Source organism: Macrobrachium nipponense, chromosome 6 (genome assembly GCF_015104395.2).
Source record: "Macrobrachium nipponense isolate FS-2020 chromosome 6, ASM1510439v2, whole genome shotgun sequence".
NCBI classification, from domain to species: Eukaryota; Metazoa; Arthropoda; class Malacostraca; order Decapoda; family Palaemonidae; genus Macrobrachium; species Macrobrachium nipponense.
Window position 1 is genome coordinate 91,730,408 of NC_061108.1, and position 15,163 is coordinate 91,745,570.

General features: G+C 45.5%; 1 protein-coding gene across 5 annotated transcripts in view; it reads left to right on the plus strand.

The window, feature by feature from the left end:
- LOC135216235 (laminin subunit alpha lam-3-like) overlaps positions 1-15,163 on the plus strand; it is a 567,145-nt gene that overhangs the window by 512,107 nt on the left and 39,875 nt on the right. For 2 of the 5 annotated variants that reach the window (XM_064251389.1, XM_064251391.1), the window contains 2 exons: positions 5,281-5,337; positions 14,777-14,946. In XM_064251389.1, the coding sequence (XP_064107459.1) occupies positions 5,281-5,337; positions 14,777-14,946 (227 nt within the window). Of the gene's footprint in view, positions 1-5,261; positions 5,348-14,776; positions 14,947-15,163 lie in introns of those variants that run through there. The other 3 variants (XR_010314834.1, XM_064251392.1, XM_064251390.1) reach the window with 3 other exon arrangements.

Genomic DNA, 15,163 nt, shown 5'->3' on the forward strand with positions numbered 1-15,163 from the left:
ACGCTCAGTGCTCGACTCCATCAGGGAGAACGACTTCATGCTTTCAGTAGATTTGAAGGATTCGTATTTCTAAATACCCATCCATCAGTCCTCCAGGAAGTACCTCCGCTTCATCCTTGACGGGACGGTGTACCAATTCAGGGCACTTTGTTTCGGTCTCTCTACCGCCCCACAGGTGTTCACGCGAGTGTTCACTTTGGTGTCGGCTTGGGCCCATTCGGTCAGGATACGTGTCTTGAGGTATCTCGGCGATTGGCTGGTCCTGGCGAGCTCTCGTTAGCAGTTGCTGCAGGACAGGGATCGACTCCTTGAGTTCTGCCACGATCTGGGGATCGTGGTGAACTTTGAGAAGTCAGACCTCGAGCCCAAGCAGAGGATGAAGTACCTGGGCATGCTGATCAACATGGCAGCAGCACGAGTCTTCCCCGCAGGCTCTCGGATCAGCAGGTTCAGGGAGGCAGCCAGACGGTTCCTGTCTCGATGGGAACAGTCAGCTCAGCAGTGGCAGGTTGTGATTGGTCACCTATTGTCACTGGAGAAGTTAGTCCCTCACGGGCATCTTCACCTGCGGTCTCTCCAGTGGAGACTAAATGAGTGTTGGTCACAGGCACGAGATCCGCAGTCCTTCCTGGTTCCTCTCACAGAGGAAGTGAGGGAGGACCTGGCCTGGTGGCTAGACGACAGGAACCTCGTAATAGGAGCGCCCCTGCGCACTCCCCCTCCGGAGATGTTGCTGTTCTCAGACGCATCGACCGAGGGATTGGGCGCACACCTGGAAGAGTTGCTGGTTGCAGGCGTGTGGAACCATCACGACAAGCACCTTCACATTAATGTCCTGGAACTCAAGGCTGCATTCCTCGCACTCCAAGAGTTCCGGGAACGGGTGATGGGGCACTCAGTGGTGTTGATGAGCAACAACACCACGGTAGTGGCATACTTCAACAAACAGGGGGGCCTAGTGTCCCTCCCGTTGCACCAGTTGACGATGCAGGTGCACGAGTGGGCCGTAGCCCACTCGGTAGAGCTGTCAGCCAGATACATTCCAAGCAAGAGGAGTGTAGTGGCAGACAAGCTCAGCCACTGGAATCAGGTGATTGGGACCAAATTGTCACTTCACCCAGACATGGCGGAAAGGCTCTTCAACCTGTGGGGGCGTCCAGTCGTGGATCTGTTCGCCACCCGGCACAACAGAAAACTCGAGGTTTCTTCTCCGTCGTGCCGGACCCATGGGCAGCTGCAGAGGACACGTTCCAGCACCCATGGAACAATCTCTTAGTCTTAGTCTTTCCCCCATTCTGTCTGATTCGCAAGGTGATCAGCAGAGTGCTGGTCACCAGCAATCTTCAGATGATTCTGGTGGCTGAGGCCGTTTGGTATCCGGACGGTATCCGGACCTGCTGGCTCTTCTCTTCGAGGCACCGCGAGAGATTTCGCCCTGGCACAACCTCCTGTGCCAACCACACGTGGAACAGTACCACCGAGCAGTTCGGTCCCTGTGTCTTCACGGCTGGCAGTTATCCACCATCTCTTGCGAGCGAGAGGCTTTTCTCACCGACCAGCAACAGAGATGGCTGGTAGCTCAGACAGTCCTCTGCAGCAGTGTACCAGGGGAAGTGGTCCGTCTTCTGTGGTTGGTGTCGTGGACAGGGTCTCTCCCCACTCAGAGCCACTCTTCAGCAGGTAGCGGGTTTCCTTGTCTTTCTTCGCCGAGAGAAGCTCCTCTCCGTCTCCGCAGTTAAAGGCTACAGTGCCACCCTGGCCCTAGTCCTTAAACTGCGAGTAGTCGATCTTTCCATTTCCATGGAAATTTCGCTCCTAATGAAGAGCTTCGAGAGGTCTTGCCCACCCCGGGGTGGGATGTGACTCTCGTACTTAGGAGTTTGACTCGCAGACCCTTCGAGCCGCTCCGAGAGTCGTCAGACAGGGATCTGACCCTCAAGACCGTCTTCTTGCTGGCCCTGGCATCGGCAAAAAGAGTGGGAGAACTTCATGGTCTTTCCTTCGATGTTAGCACTCGAGGGGATGGGGATCGGTGACGCTCGATTTTGTCCCGGACTTAGTAGCAAAGACTCAGAACCCTTCGGTCCCTGACGACAGGTTCGAGTCCTTCACGATCCCCTCCCTGAAAGACTTCACCAACGATGATGCGGATGAGATGCTGCTTTGTCTTGTGAGGATGCTACGGCGCTATCTGAAGAGAACTCATCACCTCAGGCCTGAGTGTCGACGCCTCTTTGTTAGCACGGGGGTTACCAAGAAAGAAGTGTCCAAGAACACTATTTCTTTCTGGCTTCGCGAGGTGATCCGGAAGGCGTACACTTCAGATGGGAGTGCTGGCACCAGCACCCTTCGTCTGAGAGCCCACGAAGTCAGAGTTATTGGTCCAACCCTTGCATTCCGCAAGAACTTGTCCGTGGCACAGGTACTGAAGGCAGGGGTTTGGGCCAACCAGACCACCTTCACCTCCTTCTACCTTATGGATATCGCCCACAGGTCCTTGGACACTTTTTCCTTGAGACCCGTGGTGGCTGCTCAACAAGTTGTGTAGCTTACCCAGCTCCTTGACTGGACAAGATAGCGTCTCATCCTTGTGAGACTGCATGAATGGAAGAGTGAATGAGAGTGTGACTGGCTTCTCTTCTTCCTCTTTTCTTCCCTCTCCCTGCGGGCACAGGGCGGCGGTCGTCACCATGCTGGACAGGATGATCGATGCAGGTAAGCTACGTAACTGAGCTCCATTCCATCCCTTTCACTAGGGATGGAAGTGCTTATCCACCACTTCCCTAACAAGGGGGGAAGTTTACGCCAGCAAGAGACAATCCCAAGACTTTGTATTTGCTCTTGCGTAGGAACTAGTTCTTGCTTGCTATTCATAAGAGGCATGCTTACCTCCCTCTTATGAATTTGGTCCAGAGGTCTGACCACTGATCCCGCAGTGCACACTCCAATCAGTTGGACAGAGGCTAGGATCCCTCCCTCTGCTCTTACAACCAGGGAGGGAACCAAGGTCGGACGAACACCAGTCTGTTCACAAGACTCAGATTCCACCCACCAAGAAGTGAGTCTTCCCTATGTAAAGGACAAAGAGTTTGTATTACGTGTCAGAACAAATCACAATTTTGAAGTAAATTGTATTTTTCCTATTTATACAAACCTGAGGTCCTTTACACATAGTCCCACCTCATGCCACCCCTCACTCTGTTCCTGGGCCTAAAGCAAAGTGAATGTTTACCCTCCAGTCGGGCCAGACTCCCGACCATTGGACAAGCAGTTACTATCGAACTACCTTGTTGGAAAGCTTACGACCTGTCCAGCTGCGCTGTAAGTATTTTCCCTGTGTAAAGGACCTCAGGTTTGTATAGTTAGGAAAAATACAATTTACTTCAAAATTGTGATGTCAATATGGCAACATTTGAGGTGACAGTACGTTGTTGAAATTACACAAAACCTACCCTAGGAGTTCCCTACCCTTCTACATGAATCCAATAAGCCACTGCCAAGTTTCATTGCTCATCCTTTTATGCTGGGAGGGGTAAGAGATTAAATCTACTCGCAATTCACTCCATATTTGGTGATAGCATTCTCCAGAATTTCTGTTCCAGCCAGCATAAAGACAAGTGCAGACATGAAAAGGTTACTGTTTTTATAGACATGCTCTCAAGTGTCTTTGGTACTAATTCAGTTTGACTCTTGTGCTGGACAGTGTACCTGTGAGACATTTTTAGTTAGTTATTTGTAGTCTCCAGGGCTTCTGTCAGTACCTCCAGTTTGTGTTCTTGCGGATGAATTTACATAATAGCTTTTGTATGCTGGGTACACTTTGTGGAAAAATGGAATAGTATGTACTTAAATTTACTTTTTATTGAATAAAACTAGCACTAGCTTTTGATGATTCAGAAATTCAGTTGACACAGTTACTCAGGCAGCAGAGAGAATATGAAATCAAAGGTCGCTTGAAGAAATACAGAAAACTTAAAAAATGAAAGCTCCTGGAGAATGATGGCCAGTCCTGGTTAACTTAGTTGGGAGTACATCTCATGAGATAATATATCAGTTGGGAAGACGTCTCATGAGAGAATATATCTGCAGCCCCACTAGGCAATTAGATGTTGGAGCTAGGTGATGGCTTCTATATGATAGTTTTACTAAATCATTGTCAAGGTGTATTGACAACATTTCCTAAAGACATTCTTTACTTCTGTGTAGAATCCTCTTTTAACTGCTATGACTGCATACTCTCAGAAGTTGGCTGTCACCAGATCATGCTGAGTTGCAATATGTCACACACAAATGCATACACACACACACACACACACACAAATGCATACACACACACACACACTAGCAAACCCCACTAGAAAAACAAAAAGAGTTTGCATTTCGATATTTTTTGTGGCACATTATTTTTATACCTTTATGGTCAAAGTAGAAAAGAATAATTACCATTTAGATATGTATACATTTGCTAATGTAGAGAAGGTTAGATATACAAGTTTCAGAGATTATTGCTGTAGACTGGTTTACTTTACATATTAGTTTCTAGTGATAAAGTACTGGTAAGTTGATTAGTATTTGCTAAGAGTCAAGCAGATTTATAATCATTATTTTGAGCTCACTTTTGTATACTTAAGCTTCTTGCGATGTAGAGCTAAACTTACATCATGCAATATGATAAGTTTCCCTGGCCTTATTTCCACATATTTAGGGTTGCTTTCCAGAGTATGGAGTGAACTAGTTCTAATAATCCGTGGTCCTTTGTTCTTACTTTCAACCATCTACTGTTTACTGATGGGGTCACTGAATACAATATGGAAAAGGATCTTTGTCAAGTAAAGAAGTTCATCCATTATTACTTATGGTGTCAGGGAATGAAATTACATGCCAGGAAATTATAGTTTGCTGACTATTGAACCATTCAACAGTAGTATAATAGGCTTTTAGGTTTCAAACTGACCATTTATTTAGTTTCCAAGTAATATTTTATGGTACATTGTGGTACACTGGGAAATTGTTTAATACATATTGTACTGGAAGAAATAGAGATTGACAATTCACAGTGCCCTCACCATGACATACAAGCATTAGTGTGGCCTGTGTTATGGTATTTGGAATGTTACTGATAGCATGTGCTTAAGGGTTGGTCGTATTTGGAGTGCTAGATGGGAACTTTATTCACAGGTTGTAAGATTCTCTGTACTGTAATTGTATTTTATACCTTTGCAACTAGGTGTAATTTTAATCCCTTCCACATTTACTAATAGCTGCACATTCCTCCAAAAGGACAATGAAACAGAAGGAGATTTGACTACTGCAACTACCACCACAACAACATCCAGTGTACGCTATGGTGAAGGGAGTACTTTGTGTAATGATTATAGCATTAATCTAATATACATTGGATACTAATTAATAATTTCCTGTAAAAATAACGCTCAAACATTTTTAAACTTTCCCAGCCACTAATAGTAATTAACAGGTAAGGCTTTATCTCAATTAAAGGGATTTTGACGAAGGAAAAATCTATTTCTGGGTGATTGGCTCGTGTCGCCCTATGAAAGTATCCTTAATATCATTCTTTCTAGGTAAAATTAGCCAGAGGAAAAACTAAAATTACAGAGAAAAAAAATTCAAAAATTAAGAAAAAATGTCATGTAAAACTGAACTCGCTCATCTTTAAAAAGGAGTGTCGGTATGATAAAGGGCGAGTGTGGAAACACTACCACGAGCCAAACACCAATTAGAACTTCCTGTCAGAATCCCCCCAAGAGAGAGCTGATACCAACGGGCGATGCAGCCTCTACTACTACTACTAGAGGACGCCACGGACAGCAGCGCCCCTAGCGGACATCCTTAAATAAAACAGTTCAAATACATCTTGTCCTGCAAGGGGGGGGAAAACAAACTATAAAAAAAGGGGGGTTTCATAGGGCGACACGAGCCAATCACCCAGAAATAGATTTTTCCTTCGTCAAAAATCCCTTTTCTGGGCTCAGCTAGTGTCGGCACCTATGAAAGAGTACCAGAGAAACAGACAAGATGGAAAAAGGAACAATGAAACAATTAAAATTGATGGATATAATATAAGTAAATCAATTACAGCATACAAATTAAGCACTTAAACTAACTTATTTTAACAGTAAAAATAATAAAATGTTAGTAAACTTAAAGTACTTAAATAGTAATTAAAGTAAATTACAAGGATGCATGTAAAATAAGGAAAATTGGATTTACTTAACAAAATACAAATTTCAAAATATATACACCATGTGTCCTACCCTAGCATAAAAATAAGGGTAGGTACAACTGAAATCCATCATCAATACAATTATTTCAAAGTATATACAAACACATTGTGACTGAAGTTCATCATTAACATAAAATGGTGAATATATACAAACATATTGTGTCCTACCCTAGCATAAAAATAAGGGTAGGTACACTGAAGTACATTATCAGTACAAATGTGGATGTCCCTAGCAAAAAAATAAGGGACAAACCACTATATGATACAACGGCTAAGGCTATGATGTTGATAGCCTGACGATAGGGTGAGGCATGTTGGTTTATGTAGGTAGAAAGGAGAGCCTGGATCTATACTACAACTACTAAACAGTATCAGGGGAAACTATGTTTCCCGCTGCTACTGCTGAAAACTTTAAACTTTAAAGATTCCAAGGACCTTTAAATAATGCCGTTTAAAGACTGTCGGGGATTTCCATCCAGTATACTTTCTAAGATCCTCAGTTCATATGTTGGAAAATAATTAATTGATGGTGGCTACTCCCTGATATCATGTGCTTTTGGGAATGACTCAGGGTTGGCTTGTTTAATGAAGTAAAGGATTTGCTGTCTATGCCTTTAACTGATAAAGTACCACCTTTTTTTTTCTCTCATGAAGAGAGCACCTGAGGATCTAGAAGAAAGTACGAGATAGAAAGGCTCTAAGAGTTGATACTGGCAGAGAGAAGGATCCTGCGGAAGTGGGATAACCTTCCAAGGGCCCACCTTGCAAGAGGATCTTCATTTTTGGCTAAAAAGCTACGATCCGGAGCAAGTAGAACTTCTCCTGATGGGAGGAATTCCACATGACCCGCATCCCTGGATAGAGCCGACAGTTCTGAAATTCTAGCTCCTGAGGCTAGGCTTAATAAGAATATGTCTTCCTCAGGAGCATTATGAATGTACAAGAGAGTTGTCAGTATCTGAAGCTAGTTTGAGGACGTCATTTAAGAACCATGAAACTGTAGTAGGCCTCTGGGAAGGTCTAAGTCTAGCACAGGCTTTAGGGATAGATGTGAAATAAGAATCAGTCAAATCTATCTGAAAACCTACTTGAAAGATTTTCTTCAAAGCCGATTTATGAGTGGTAATCGTGCTAGCAGCTAATCCTTTTTCAAAATAAGGATCTGAAAAAAGGATATAAGCCAAATTAACTGTCATGGTTGTAGTGTTCGATTCTCTCAAGAAAGATGCTAATTTTTTAACAGCTGAGTCATATTTGGTCTAATGGTTGACTCTCTCTTATCTGATTCTAGGAAGAGATATTCTGTGGATCAATGTCAGCATCTTTATTAGCCGCAAACTTCATGAAGTCATCCAAAGTTAGGGTCTGGAGAGTTCCTGAGGGAAGCGAACACAGTCCTCATTTGTACTGATTGTGATAGTTTGGGATTGGGGATCCGTTGAGGTCGGAGGACCCAATTCCAAGAGAAGAGATACCAGTTGCTCTTGGGCCAGTCGGTGCAATCAGAGCTACTAACCCTTTGAAAGACCTTAGTTGTCTAGGACTTTCAAGAGAAGATTCACTGGAGGAAAAACATAAATTCTCCTCCACTGATTCCAATCTAACGACAGGGCGTCCGTGGCATAAGCCAGAGGGTCCAGGTTGGGGGCCACATAGCAAGGGAGCTTGTGGTTCGCTTGTGAGGCGAAGAGATCCACTTGGAGACCTGGGACTCTCCGGCTTACCCACTGAATGACCCGACGTCCAGAGACCACTCTGATTCCACCAGAGGAACTGACCGGGACAGAGCGTCTGCTATCACATTTCTTACTCCTGCCAGGTGAGTGGCAGACAGATGCCATTTGTGTTTGTTTGCTAATGCAAAGATGGCTATCATGACATGGTTCACATGTGTTTGGATTTGGACCCTCCTCTGTTGATGCAATGAACTACCACTGCACTGTCCAAACTAACCTTAGATGAGACTTCTTCGGGGGAAGCAGTCTCTTCAGAGTAAGAAATACTGCCATTGCTTCCAACACGTTTATGTGGAGCTGGCGAAATTGAACTGACCAAGTCCCCTGAACCTGTTTGAACTGAGAGTATCCCCCCACCCCGGACAGGGATGCATCCGTGTGAATGGTTAGCACTGGGAGGGGATATTGAAAGGGGTACCTTCTTGGCTAAGTTCTTTACTTTTGACCAAGGCCGTAGTTGGTTGCGAAGGATCTGTGGAATTACTGACAACTTGTCTCGATATTTGGAGTTTTGCTTTGGACCGCCAAATTCGATTTATATCTTTCAGCCTTGCTTTCAGAAGGGATATCTGTCACCGAAGCAAACTGAAGAGACCCTAGGATTCTCTCCTGGTTTCTTCTTGACGTTTGTTTGCATTTGAGGAATTGCCTGACAGATTTTGCTATTTCCTTCGTTTGGCCACTGGAATTGATAGATTGTGGGAAGACAAATCCCATTGGATTCCTAGCCACTGAAAACGAGATTCCGGAGTAAGTCTGGATTTTCGTTTTGTTTATCTGGAACCCCAGATGTTCCAGAAAGTGAACTACCTTTTGGTAGCTTCGAGACATTCTCGACTGTTGGTGCCCAGATCAACCAATCGTCGAGGTATGCCGCTACCATGATTCCCTGAGCTCTCAATTGTTGTACAACCACTTCTGCTATCTTTGTGAATACCCTGGGGGCTACATTCAGACCGAAGGGCATCACTTTGAATGAGAATGTCCGATTCCCTAGCCTGAATCCTAGGATGGGCGGAAGTGTCTGGCTATAGGGATATGATAGTATGCGTCTGTAAGATCGATGGAGCATGTGACGGCTCCACGCGGCAGTAAGGTCCTTACTTGCGAGAGGGTAAGCATCTTGAACTTGTCGCAGCGAATGAAAGAGTTTAGCTTTGACAAGTCTAAGATTACCCTTCTTTTTGTTGAGCCTTTCTTTGGCACGCTGAATAAGCGCCCTTGAAATTTTAGATGTTTGACTCTCGCAATAGCTCCTTTCTGAAGGAGTTCTTCCGCGTAATCTATCAATTCCTTTGACGGTACCTGATGAAATGATTTGATTGGAGGGGGATCTTTGATCCAACTCCAGCCTAATCCTTTGGACACTATGCTCTGTGCCCAATTGCTGAACCCCCACCTGTGGCGGAAGAGGAAACAGCCTCCCTCCTACCTGGGGAGCCTCATTGCTGATGGGCGGGTTGGCCACCACGCCCTCCTCTGAACTGTCTACTCCTCGTGCCCCTTCCTGCGCCACGCTGACGAAAGTAACCTCTCGCCCTACCCTCTCGGTGAGAGTAGCCTTGAGCTCATAGGCAGGGTTGAAGGCCGGCGAGATAGCGTAGGAAGTGGATGGTTGAGATTGTTGGGCACCAGGAGGAAAGGTTGGTTCTGTTTAGAGGTGGAAGGTTGTCCCTGTTGGGTAACTGGGACTGCCTGCACAAATTGCTGCTGTTGTTGGAGTTTTTTATAAGGCTGGAACCTCTTACCAGCCTTCTTTGGTTTCTTGCCAGCAGTGGGAACGGATTCCTGTTTCCTCTTTGAGGAAATACCCCACCTAGCTCTAAGGCTCTGGTTGAGTCTAGCAGCTTCGTGGTGGACCTCGTTCACTGCGGACTCTGGGAAGAGATCCGCTCCCCACATGCTTGCAGCCAAGAGTCTATTAGGCTCATGCCTGATTGTGCACTCTTGTAGGACATGCTTCCGGCAGTTCCTCCTAGCTGGAAGAAGTCAAAAGCGTCCGTCAGAACCGTCTGAAACTGAGATTTCGCAGAATCTTGAACAGCGGTTCCGAAGCGTAAGAAAGAGCAGCCATTTCTGTAATGATGAGGGAATTGAGGGACCTGCCAAACCTAGTTCGCGCATCGAACTCTGCCTGGATTAGGGAATCCGGCAGCCTAGGTAACTTCTCACCGAACTGGTCCATGGCGCAGTCCGGCTTGAGTTTACCCAGCGTGAATGTAGCTGGCAGGTTTTCCCACAATTCTCCGAAGGCGGGGAAGAGAGGAGAAGTAGACTCCGCCTCCCTCAACTGTGGAATGGGCTCATCCTTGAGGACTGCCTGAAGAGACTTCTCCACCAATTTCGTGGCGAACGGAAGAGAGACGTCCTCTTCCGTCGCGAAAATAGTGAAGGGACTCTTGTAGGCCTGGAGGTCTAGTGTTAGTACACTCCCAATCCTCAAGGCAGTGAAACCATTCCCGCTGGGCGTGATCTCTACTGTAAAGAACTGACTCCTTAGAGATTTTGTCTTCTCTCGTGAGAGCCGTTTGGCGTCAGCCTAGCATACCCGATGAAAGGCTGCGACAGACCCGGAGGGTAGAACTCGAAGTCCTCAATCCTTCGAGTTCCACACTCCGGGATAGAAATCATTCCGTCTTGAATGGAGCGTAGGCAGCTACTCTCCATGGGTTCTCCATAGAGAAAGCTGGCAAGGAGTCATAAGGTGGAAGTTGAAAGAATCCCCGTGCTAGATGCAGGGGAGACTGGGGGAGGAGCCTGAGCTAGCCCAGCTACCCGGTCCTCACTCTCTCTCATTCTATTAGAGAGATCCTGGATTGACTGTCCAGTTTGAGACAGACTGTTTGACAATTGGGCAAACATCTGCTCGAACCGCGTTCCCAGTGCGGAAATTTGGGAGCCTACCAGCACGCCCCACCTGTTCCATCACTCCCTGCTGAGACAGTAGAGGGATCGCAGGTGCTGGTGCTTGCTACCCCTTCCGGCATAGCCGGAGTGGAAGCAGCGGAGGCGGGGAGAAGGCAGTGACTCGGTGGGAGTGCGAGCCTTCTCCTTCGAAGCCTTGCTTCTGGAGCTCTTCGATTGGGAAGAGCCCGGCTTTGCCTTCACCGCGTCGGCATAGGAAGTCGACGACTTCCTAGCCGAAGAAGACGAAGACGACTTCCTAGAAGTCGACTTAGATAAGGTCTTCGGTTCTCTCTTTCCCTTCTCCTTAGGAGGTACAGAGAGAGCGGGAGGGAGAGCGAATAGGGATCTCAGATCCCGCAAAGCCTTGGAAAGAAGCGGAAGAAGAGGGGACAGGAGAAGATCCAGGAGCGCCCAAGGAAAGACCTTGGGCGCCCGACATACCTACCTCAACCAACAAATCCTCCCCACCTACCGCCATGGGCTCTAGGTTAAGGTCCAGGGCAGCGACGTCCGGAACCGACCTCCTGTGAGGCTACGACCCCAAACGATTGCTGGAGGTCTTGCTGAATGGAGGCTATCAGTGGGGCAGCGGACAAGGGGTCGACGTAACCCGTCGACTTGCCCGCGGGGAAGATCTGGATGGCCAGCTTCCTATCCAAAATGTAGGGCTGGCCCTTGGCGGCGTTCTTTCCAAAGCCGCCGCCCACCCACGCTTTCAGGGTGGCGAGGGCGACTTCCCTCACACCGCTAGCCTGAAAGAAAGGTGAGATTAACTGCCAATTGTGGAAAGGGGTTAACAAACTTACGACTAGAAGTTGTTAGTAAAATCATAAGTAAGTCTATAATGGACTTACCCCATCTCCCAGCTGACCGACTAGGTCGTAGCATATAGCGCAGGCCTCGGGGTGCCAGACGCATCAACTCGTTGAACGACGTGGCACAAGGGGCGTGGGACCTGCACTCGTCATGTCCACAGGGGTCCGTAAAAGCGTCGCATTACAAGCTGGGACTGGCAGTTGGTAGCCTGTAAGTGAAAAAGTACATGAGTACCAAGTAAACACTTACAGTCTAACATATGCTCCGCTGGTGCCGGAGCGATAAAGTTAGATAAAACCAGAGCCCGCCAAAATACGTGTGGTAACCAGGTTGGAAGATAGGCTATGGCTCCGCCGATGGCGGAAGTACAAGAATCAACCAACTAGGAGTGGTGGTAATGGAAACCACGACGGAAAAAGGCGGGGATGGTTGATAAAATAATAATAACACACAATTCATTGTAAAATATCTTAGAATTAGGGTATATATCCTTAAAATAACAAAAATAAAACAACTTCTCTCCGTCCGTCTACTAGAAGAGTGCGTAGGTAAGGGAAAGCTCCCTTCCGTAACGGCGGAGAGATATAAGGATATAGTAGGCAAGCAACCGACCACTCGTAGTGCCCACCCTGCCCGCTAGCGGAGCCAGTAACTATAACCAAAGGAGCCCCGGCTGCGACGGAAGGCTCCTTTTGTATCGTAAGGGAGGTGGCTGAGCAAACTGGGGAGGGAGGAGGAAGGTCTCGGCGAAACACGGCGGGAGCGAGAAAAAGGGGGGGAGGGATGGCCTACTCCTCCCCGCCCACCGACTACCCGCATGGAGACCCGGTACCTCAGAGTGTCGCCCTATACCCCCCCGCGAGAGGACCCCTGGACACCTCCGAAAGTGTGAGAGAAGGCGATGAGGTTGTTATAAACAACCAAGGGGTCCCCCAGCTCCTCCCTATATCAGAGAGGGAGGGAAGGGGCAGGGTAAGGTGCTATGGAACACGTGACCGCAAAGTGGCCTAGGCCGCGAGCAACACAACCGTGGTGGGCCACGTGAACCAAGCTGTACCAAAACATGGAACAAGCACCTAGGCTAGCCTAACCCCTAAATAAATAAATAAAAAAAAAAATTACATCGAAAGGTGGAAGAGACACTTTTAGTAAAAGAGAAAGAAGCCCAGGAGGAGGCAGACTGTTCCAAAAAACAGGAGCCTACTCGGAGCCAGCGATAGCCGATGAAGAGCAAGAGCCGGGATGCTGGGCCGGAATAATAAAATAGCCCTAAATACCAAGCTAAGAGAATGGTAGGAGGCTGAACTAGCTAAAACTCGATGTAAAAACAATGAATGTGATAAAGTAAGCCCATAAGTATAAGAAGTCCCAGTATGGAGGACCGGGAAATTCTACGAGGCGGCATGGCCGCCACGAGACAACGGGGCAACCGTATATGACCTATTAGAGGAAAATACTGGTACCCGGAAGATAAAACTAAGGTAAAATGTTACTTATGAGTTACTTAACTTAGCCGTGGCAATAGCAGAGCGTTCCATCGTAGATATTCGAATAAATCCAAAAAAGGGCACAAGCACAAGAAATGGCGACTTGTCGCAAGCGCTAAAATTTAAAAGGATGTCCGCTAGGGGCGCTGCTGTCCGTGGCGTCCTCTAGTAGTAGTAGTAGAGGCTGCATCGCCGTTGGTATCAGCTCTCTCTTGGGGGGATTCTGACAGGAAGTTCTAATTGGTGTTTGGCTCGTGGTAGTGTTCCACACTCGCCCCTTTATCATACCGACACTCCTTTTTAAGAGTGAGCGAGTCAGTTTTACTGACATTTTCTTAATTTTGTTTTTCTCTGGTAATTTTTAGGCTAATTTTACCTAGAAAGAATGATATTAAGGATACTTTCATAGGCCGCACACGAGCTGAGCCCAGAAAAGGAAATTATTAGCTTTGTTTTCTTAACATACAGTACTTGATTTGCTTAGGGTTTTCATGCCTTACATATGCACTGACTGATAAACTTACAGGCAACACACATGTACAATGTATTTAGTACTCATCCTTCTATTTTGCAGTAGGATTTAGTCTCCAGCAAAAGAGGTCAGTTTTATCCCCCCCCCAGGATTGTACAAGGAACTACCGATAATAAAGTTATGTAGAGAGAAGTCACAAAGGTACTATTTATCCCTTATAATTTGTGGAATGGCAGCATCATATACTTCAGTAAGAAGGAATTCCTTTCATCATGCAGTATTTGCCATTGATATCCAGTTGTAGACAGATTTTCAAAGAGAATTATAAATCAGTTAACTGAAAAGTATCTGGAACTTTGCAACCCTGTCTATTAGAATTTTTTAATCTAATAAGTGTTCTATACAGACCATACAAAATGGGAATGTCAGTCTCTTTGCATATGCACATTAAATTGAAAAGATGCCGTATAAATAAGTTATGGTGATGCTTTACCCCACACTGACATTTTCTTTCCATAAAGTAGATACGTAATTAAAATTTAGACTGGCTCTACAAAACTTTTGGCTTAAGTTAATGGTTGATGCTTATGAAATTCAATGAGAAGTGTTGCTCCTTTGTATCCAAAACTGGCACCCCTCCAAAACTTGTTCCTTGAAATTTTGAGTAATTTTGCAGCTAGACATAGTTATTCTTTATGGCCACTAGAGCTATCAAACTTTACTTGAATATACTACGGACATTGATTCTAATGTCTCTCTACGCTGCTTTTTTTTTTATTATAGCAGTGCTTAGATGGCTTGGCTAGACCTGACTTTCTTTTGAATGACAGATTTGCACTATTATTGAAAAAGTTAGCTATTATTAATCATACTTGTTATTTGTTCTTAAGAGCATCTTAATATTAACAGGAAAGAATTTGAATTTATCATTTACAATATACAAATGTATTTAATGAGTTTTTATCTACAAGTACTATACAGATACTAATAAATTTGTTCATGCACATATTTTAACTTTATTATTAGTTCTTGAGATTTTCTTTTTGTTTACAGTAATCAAAGATTTATTTGGTATCTGAGTACTGACAGCAATTTTGTTGACTTACTCCAACAGCCCCTGCAGCCTGGAGAAGAACATCCACCCGACTTTTACTCTGTATCATTAGTTGAAGGTCATCTGGATATACGACTGAATGGAGGATCTAGTATATCACGACTAATGTCTGCTGAAAAATTTAATGATGGCAATCTCCATTCATTCTTTGTTATTAAAGAAAATAGGAGGCAAGTAGAATCAAGCACTTTTGTTTTACAGCAATAATGGCATGTATTCATCAAGATACAGTATTTCTGCTTTGATAGGTGTATATGTTTGAATATATGTACAGTACTACATGGTTTGTGTATATTAAGTTATGCTAAAAAATTATGGACCTCATACAGCATCAACTTTGTTTTAAGACTTAATATTATGTGGATGTTGATACCTCCTACTGCAGTA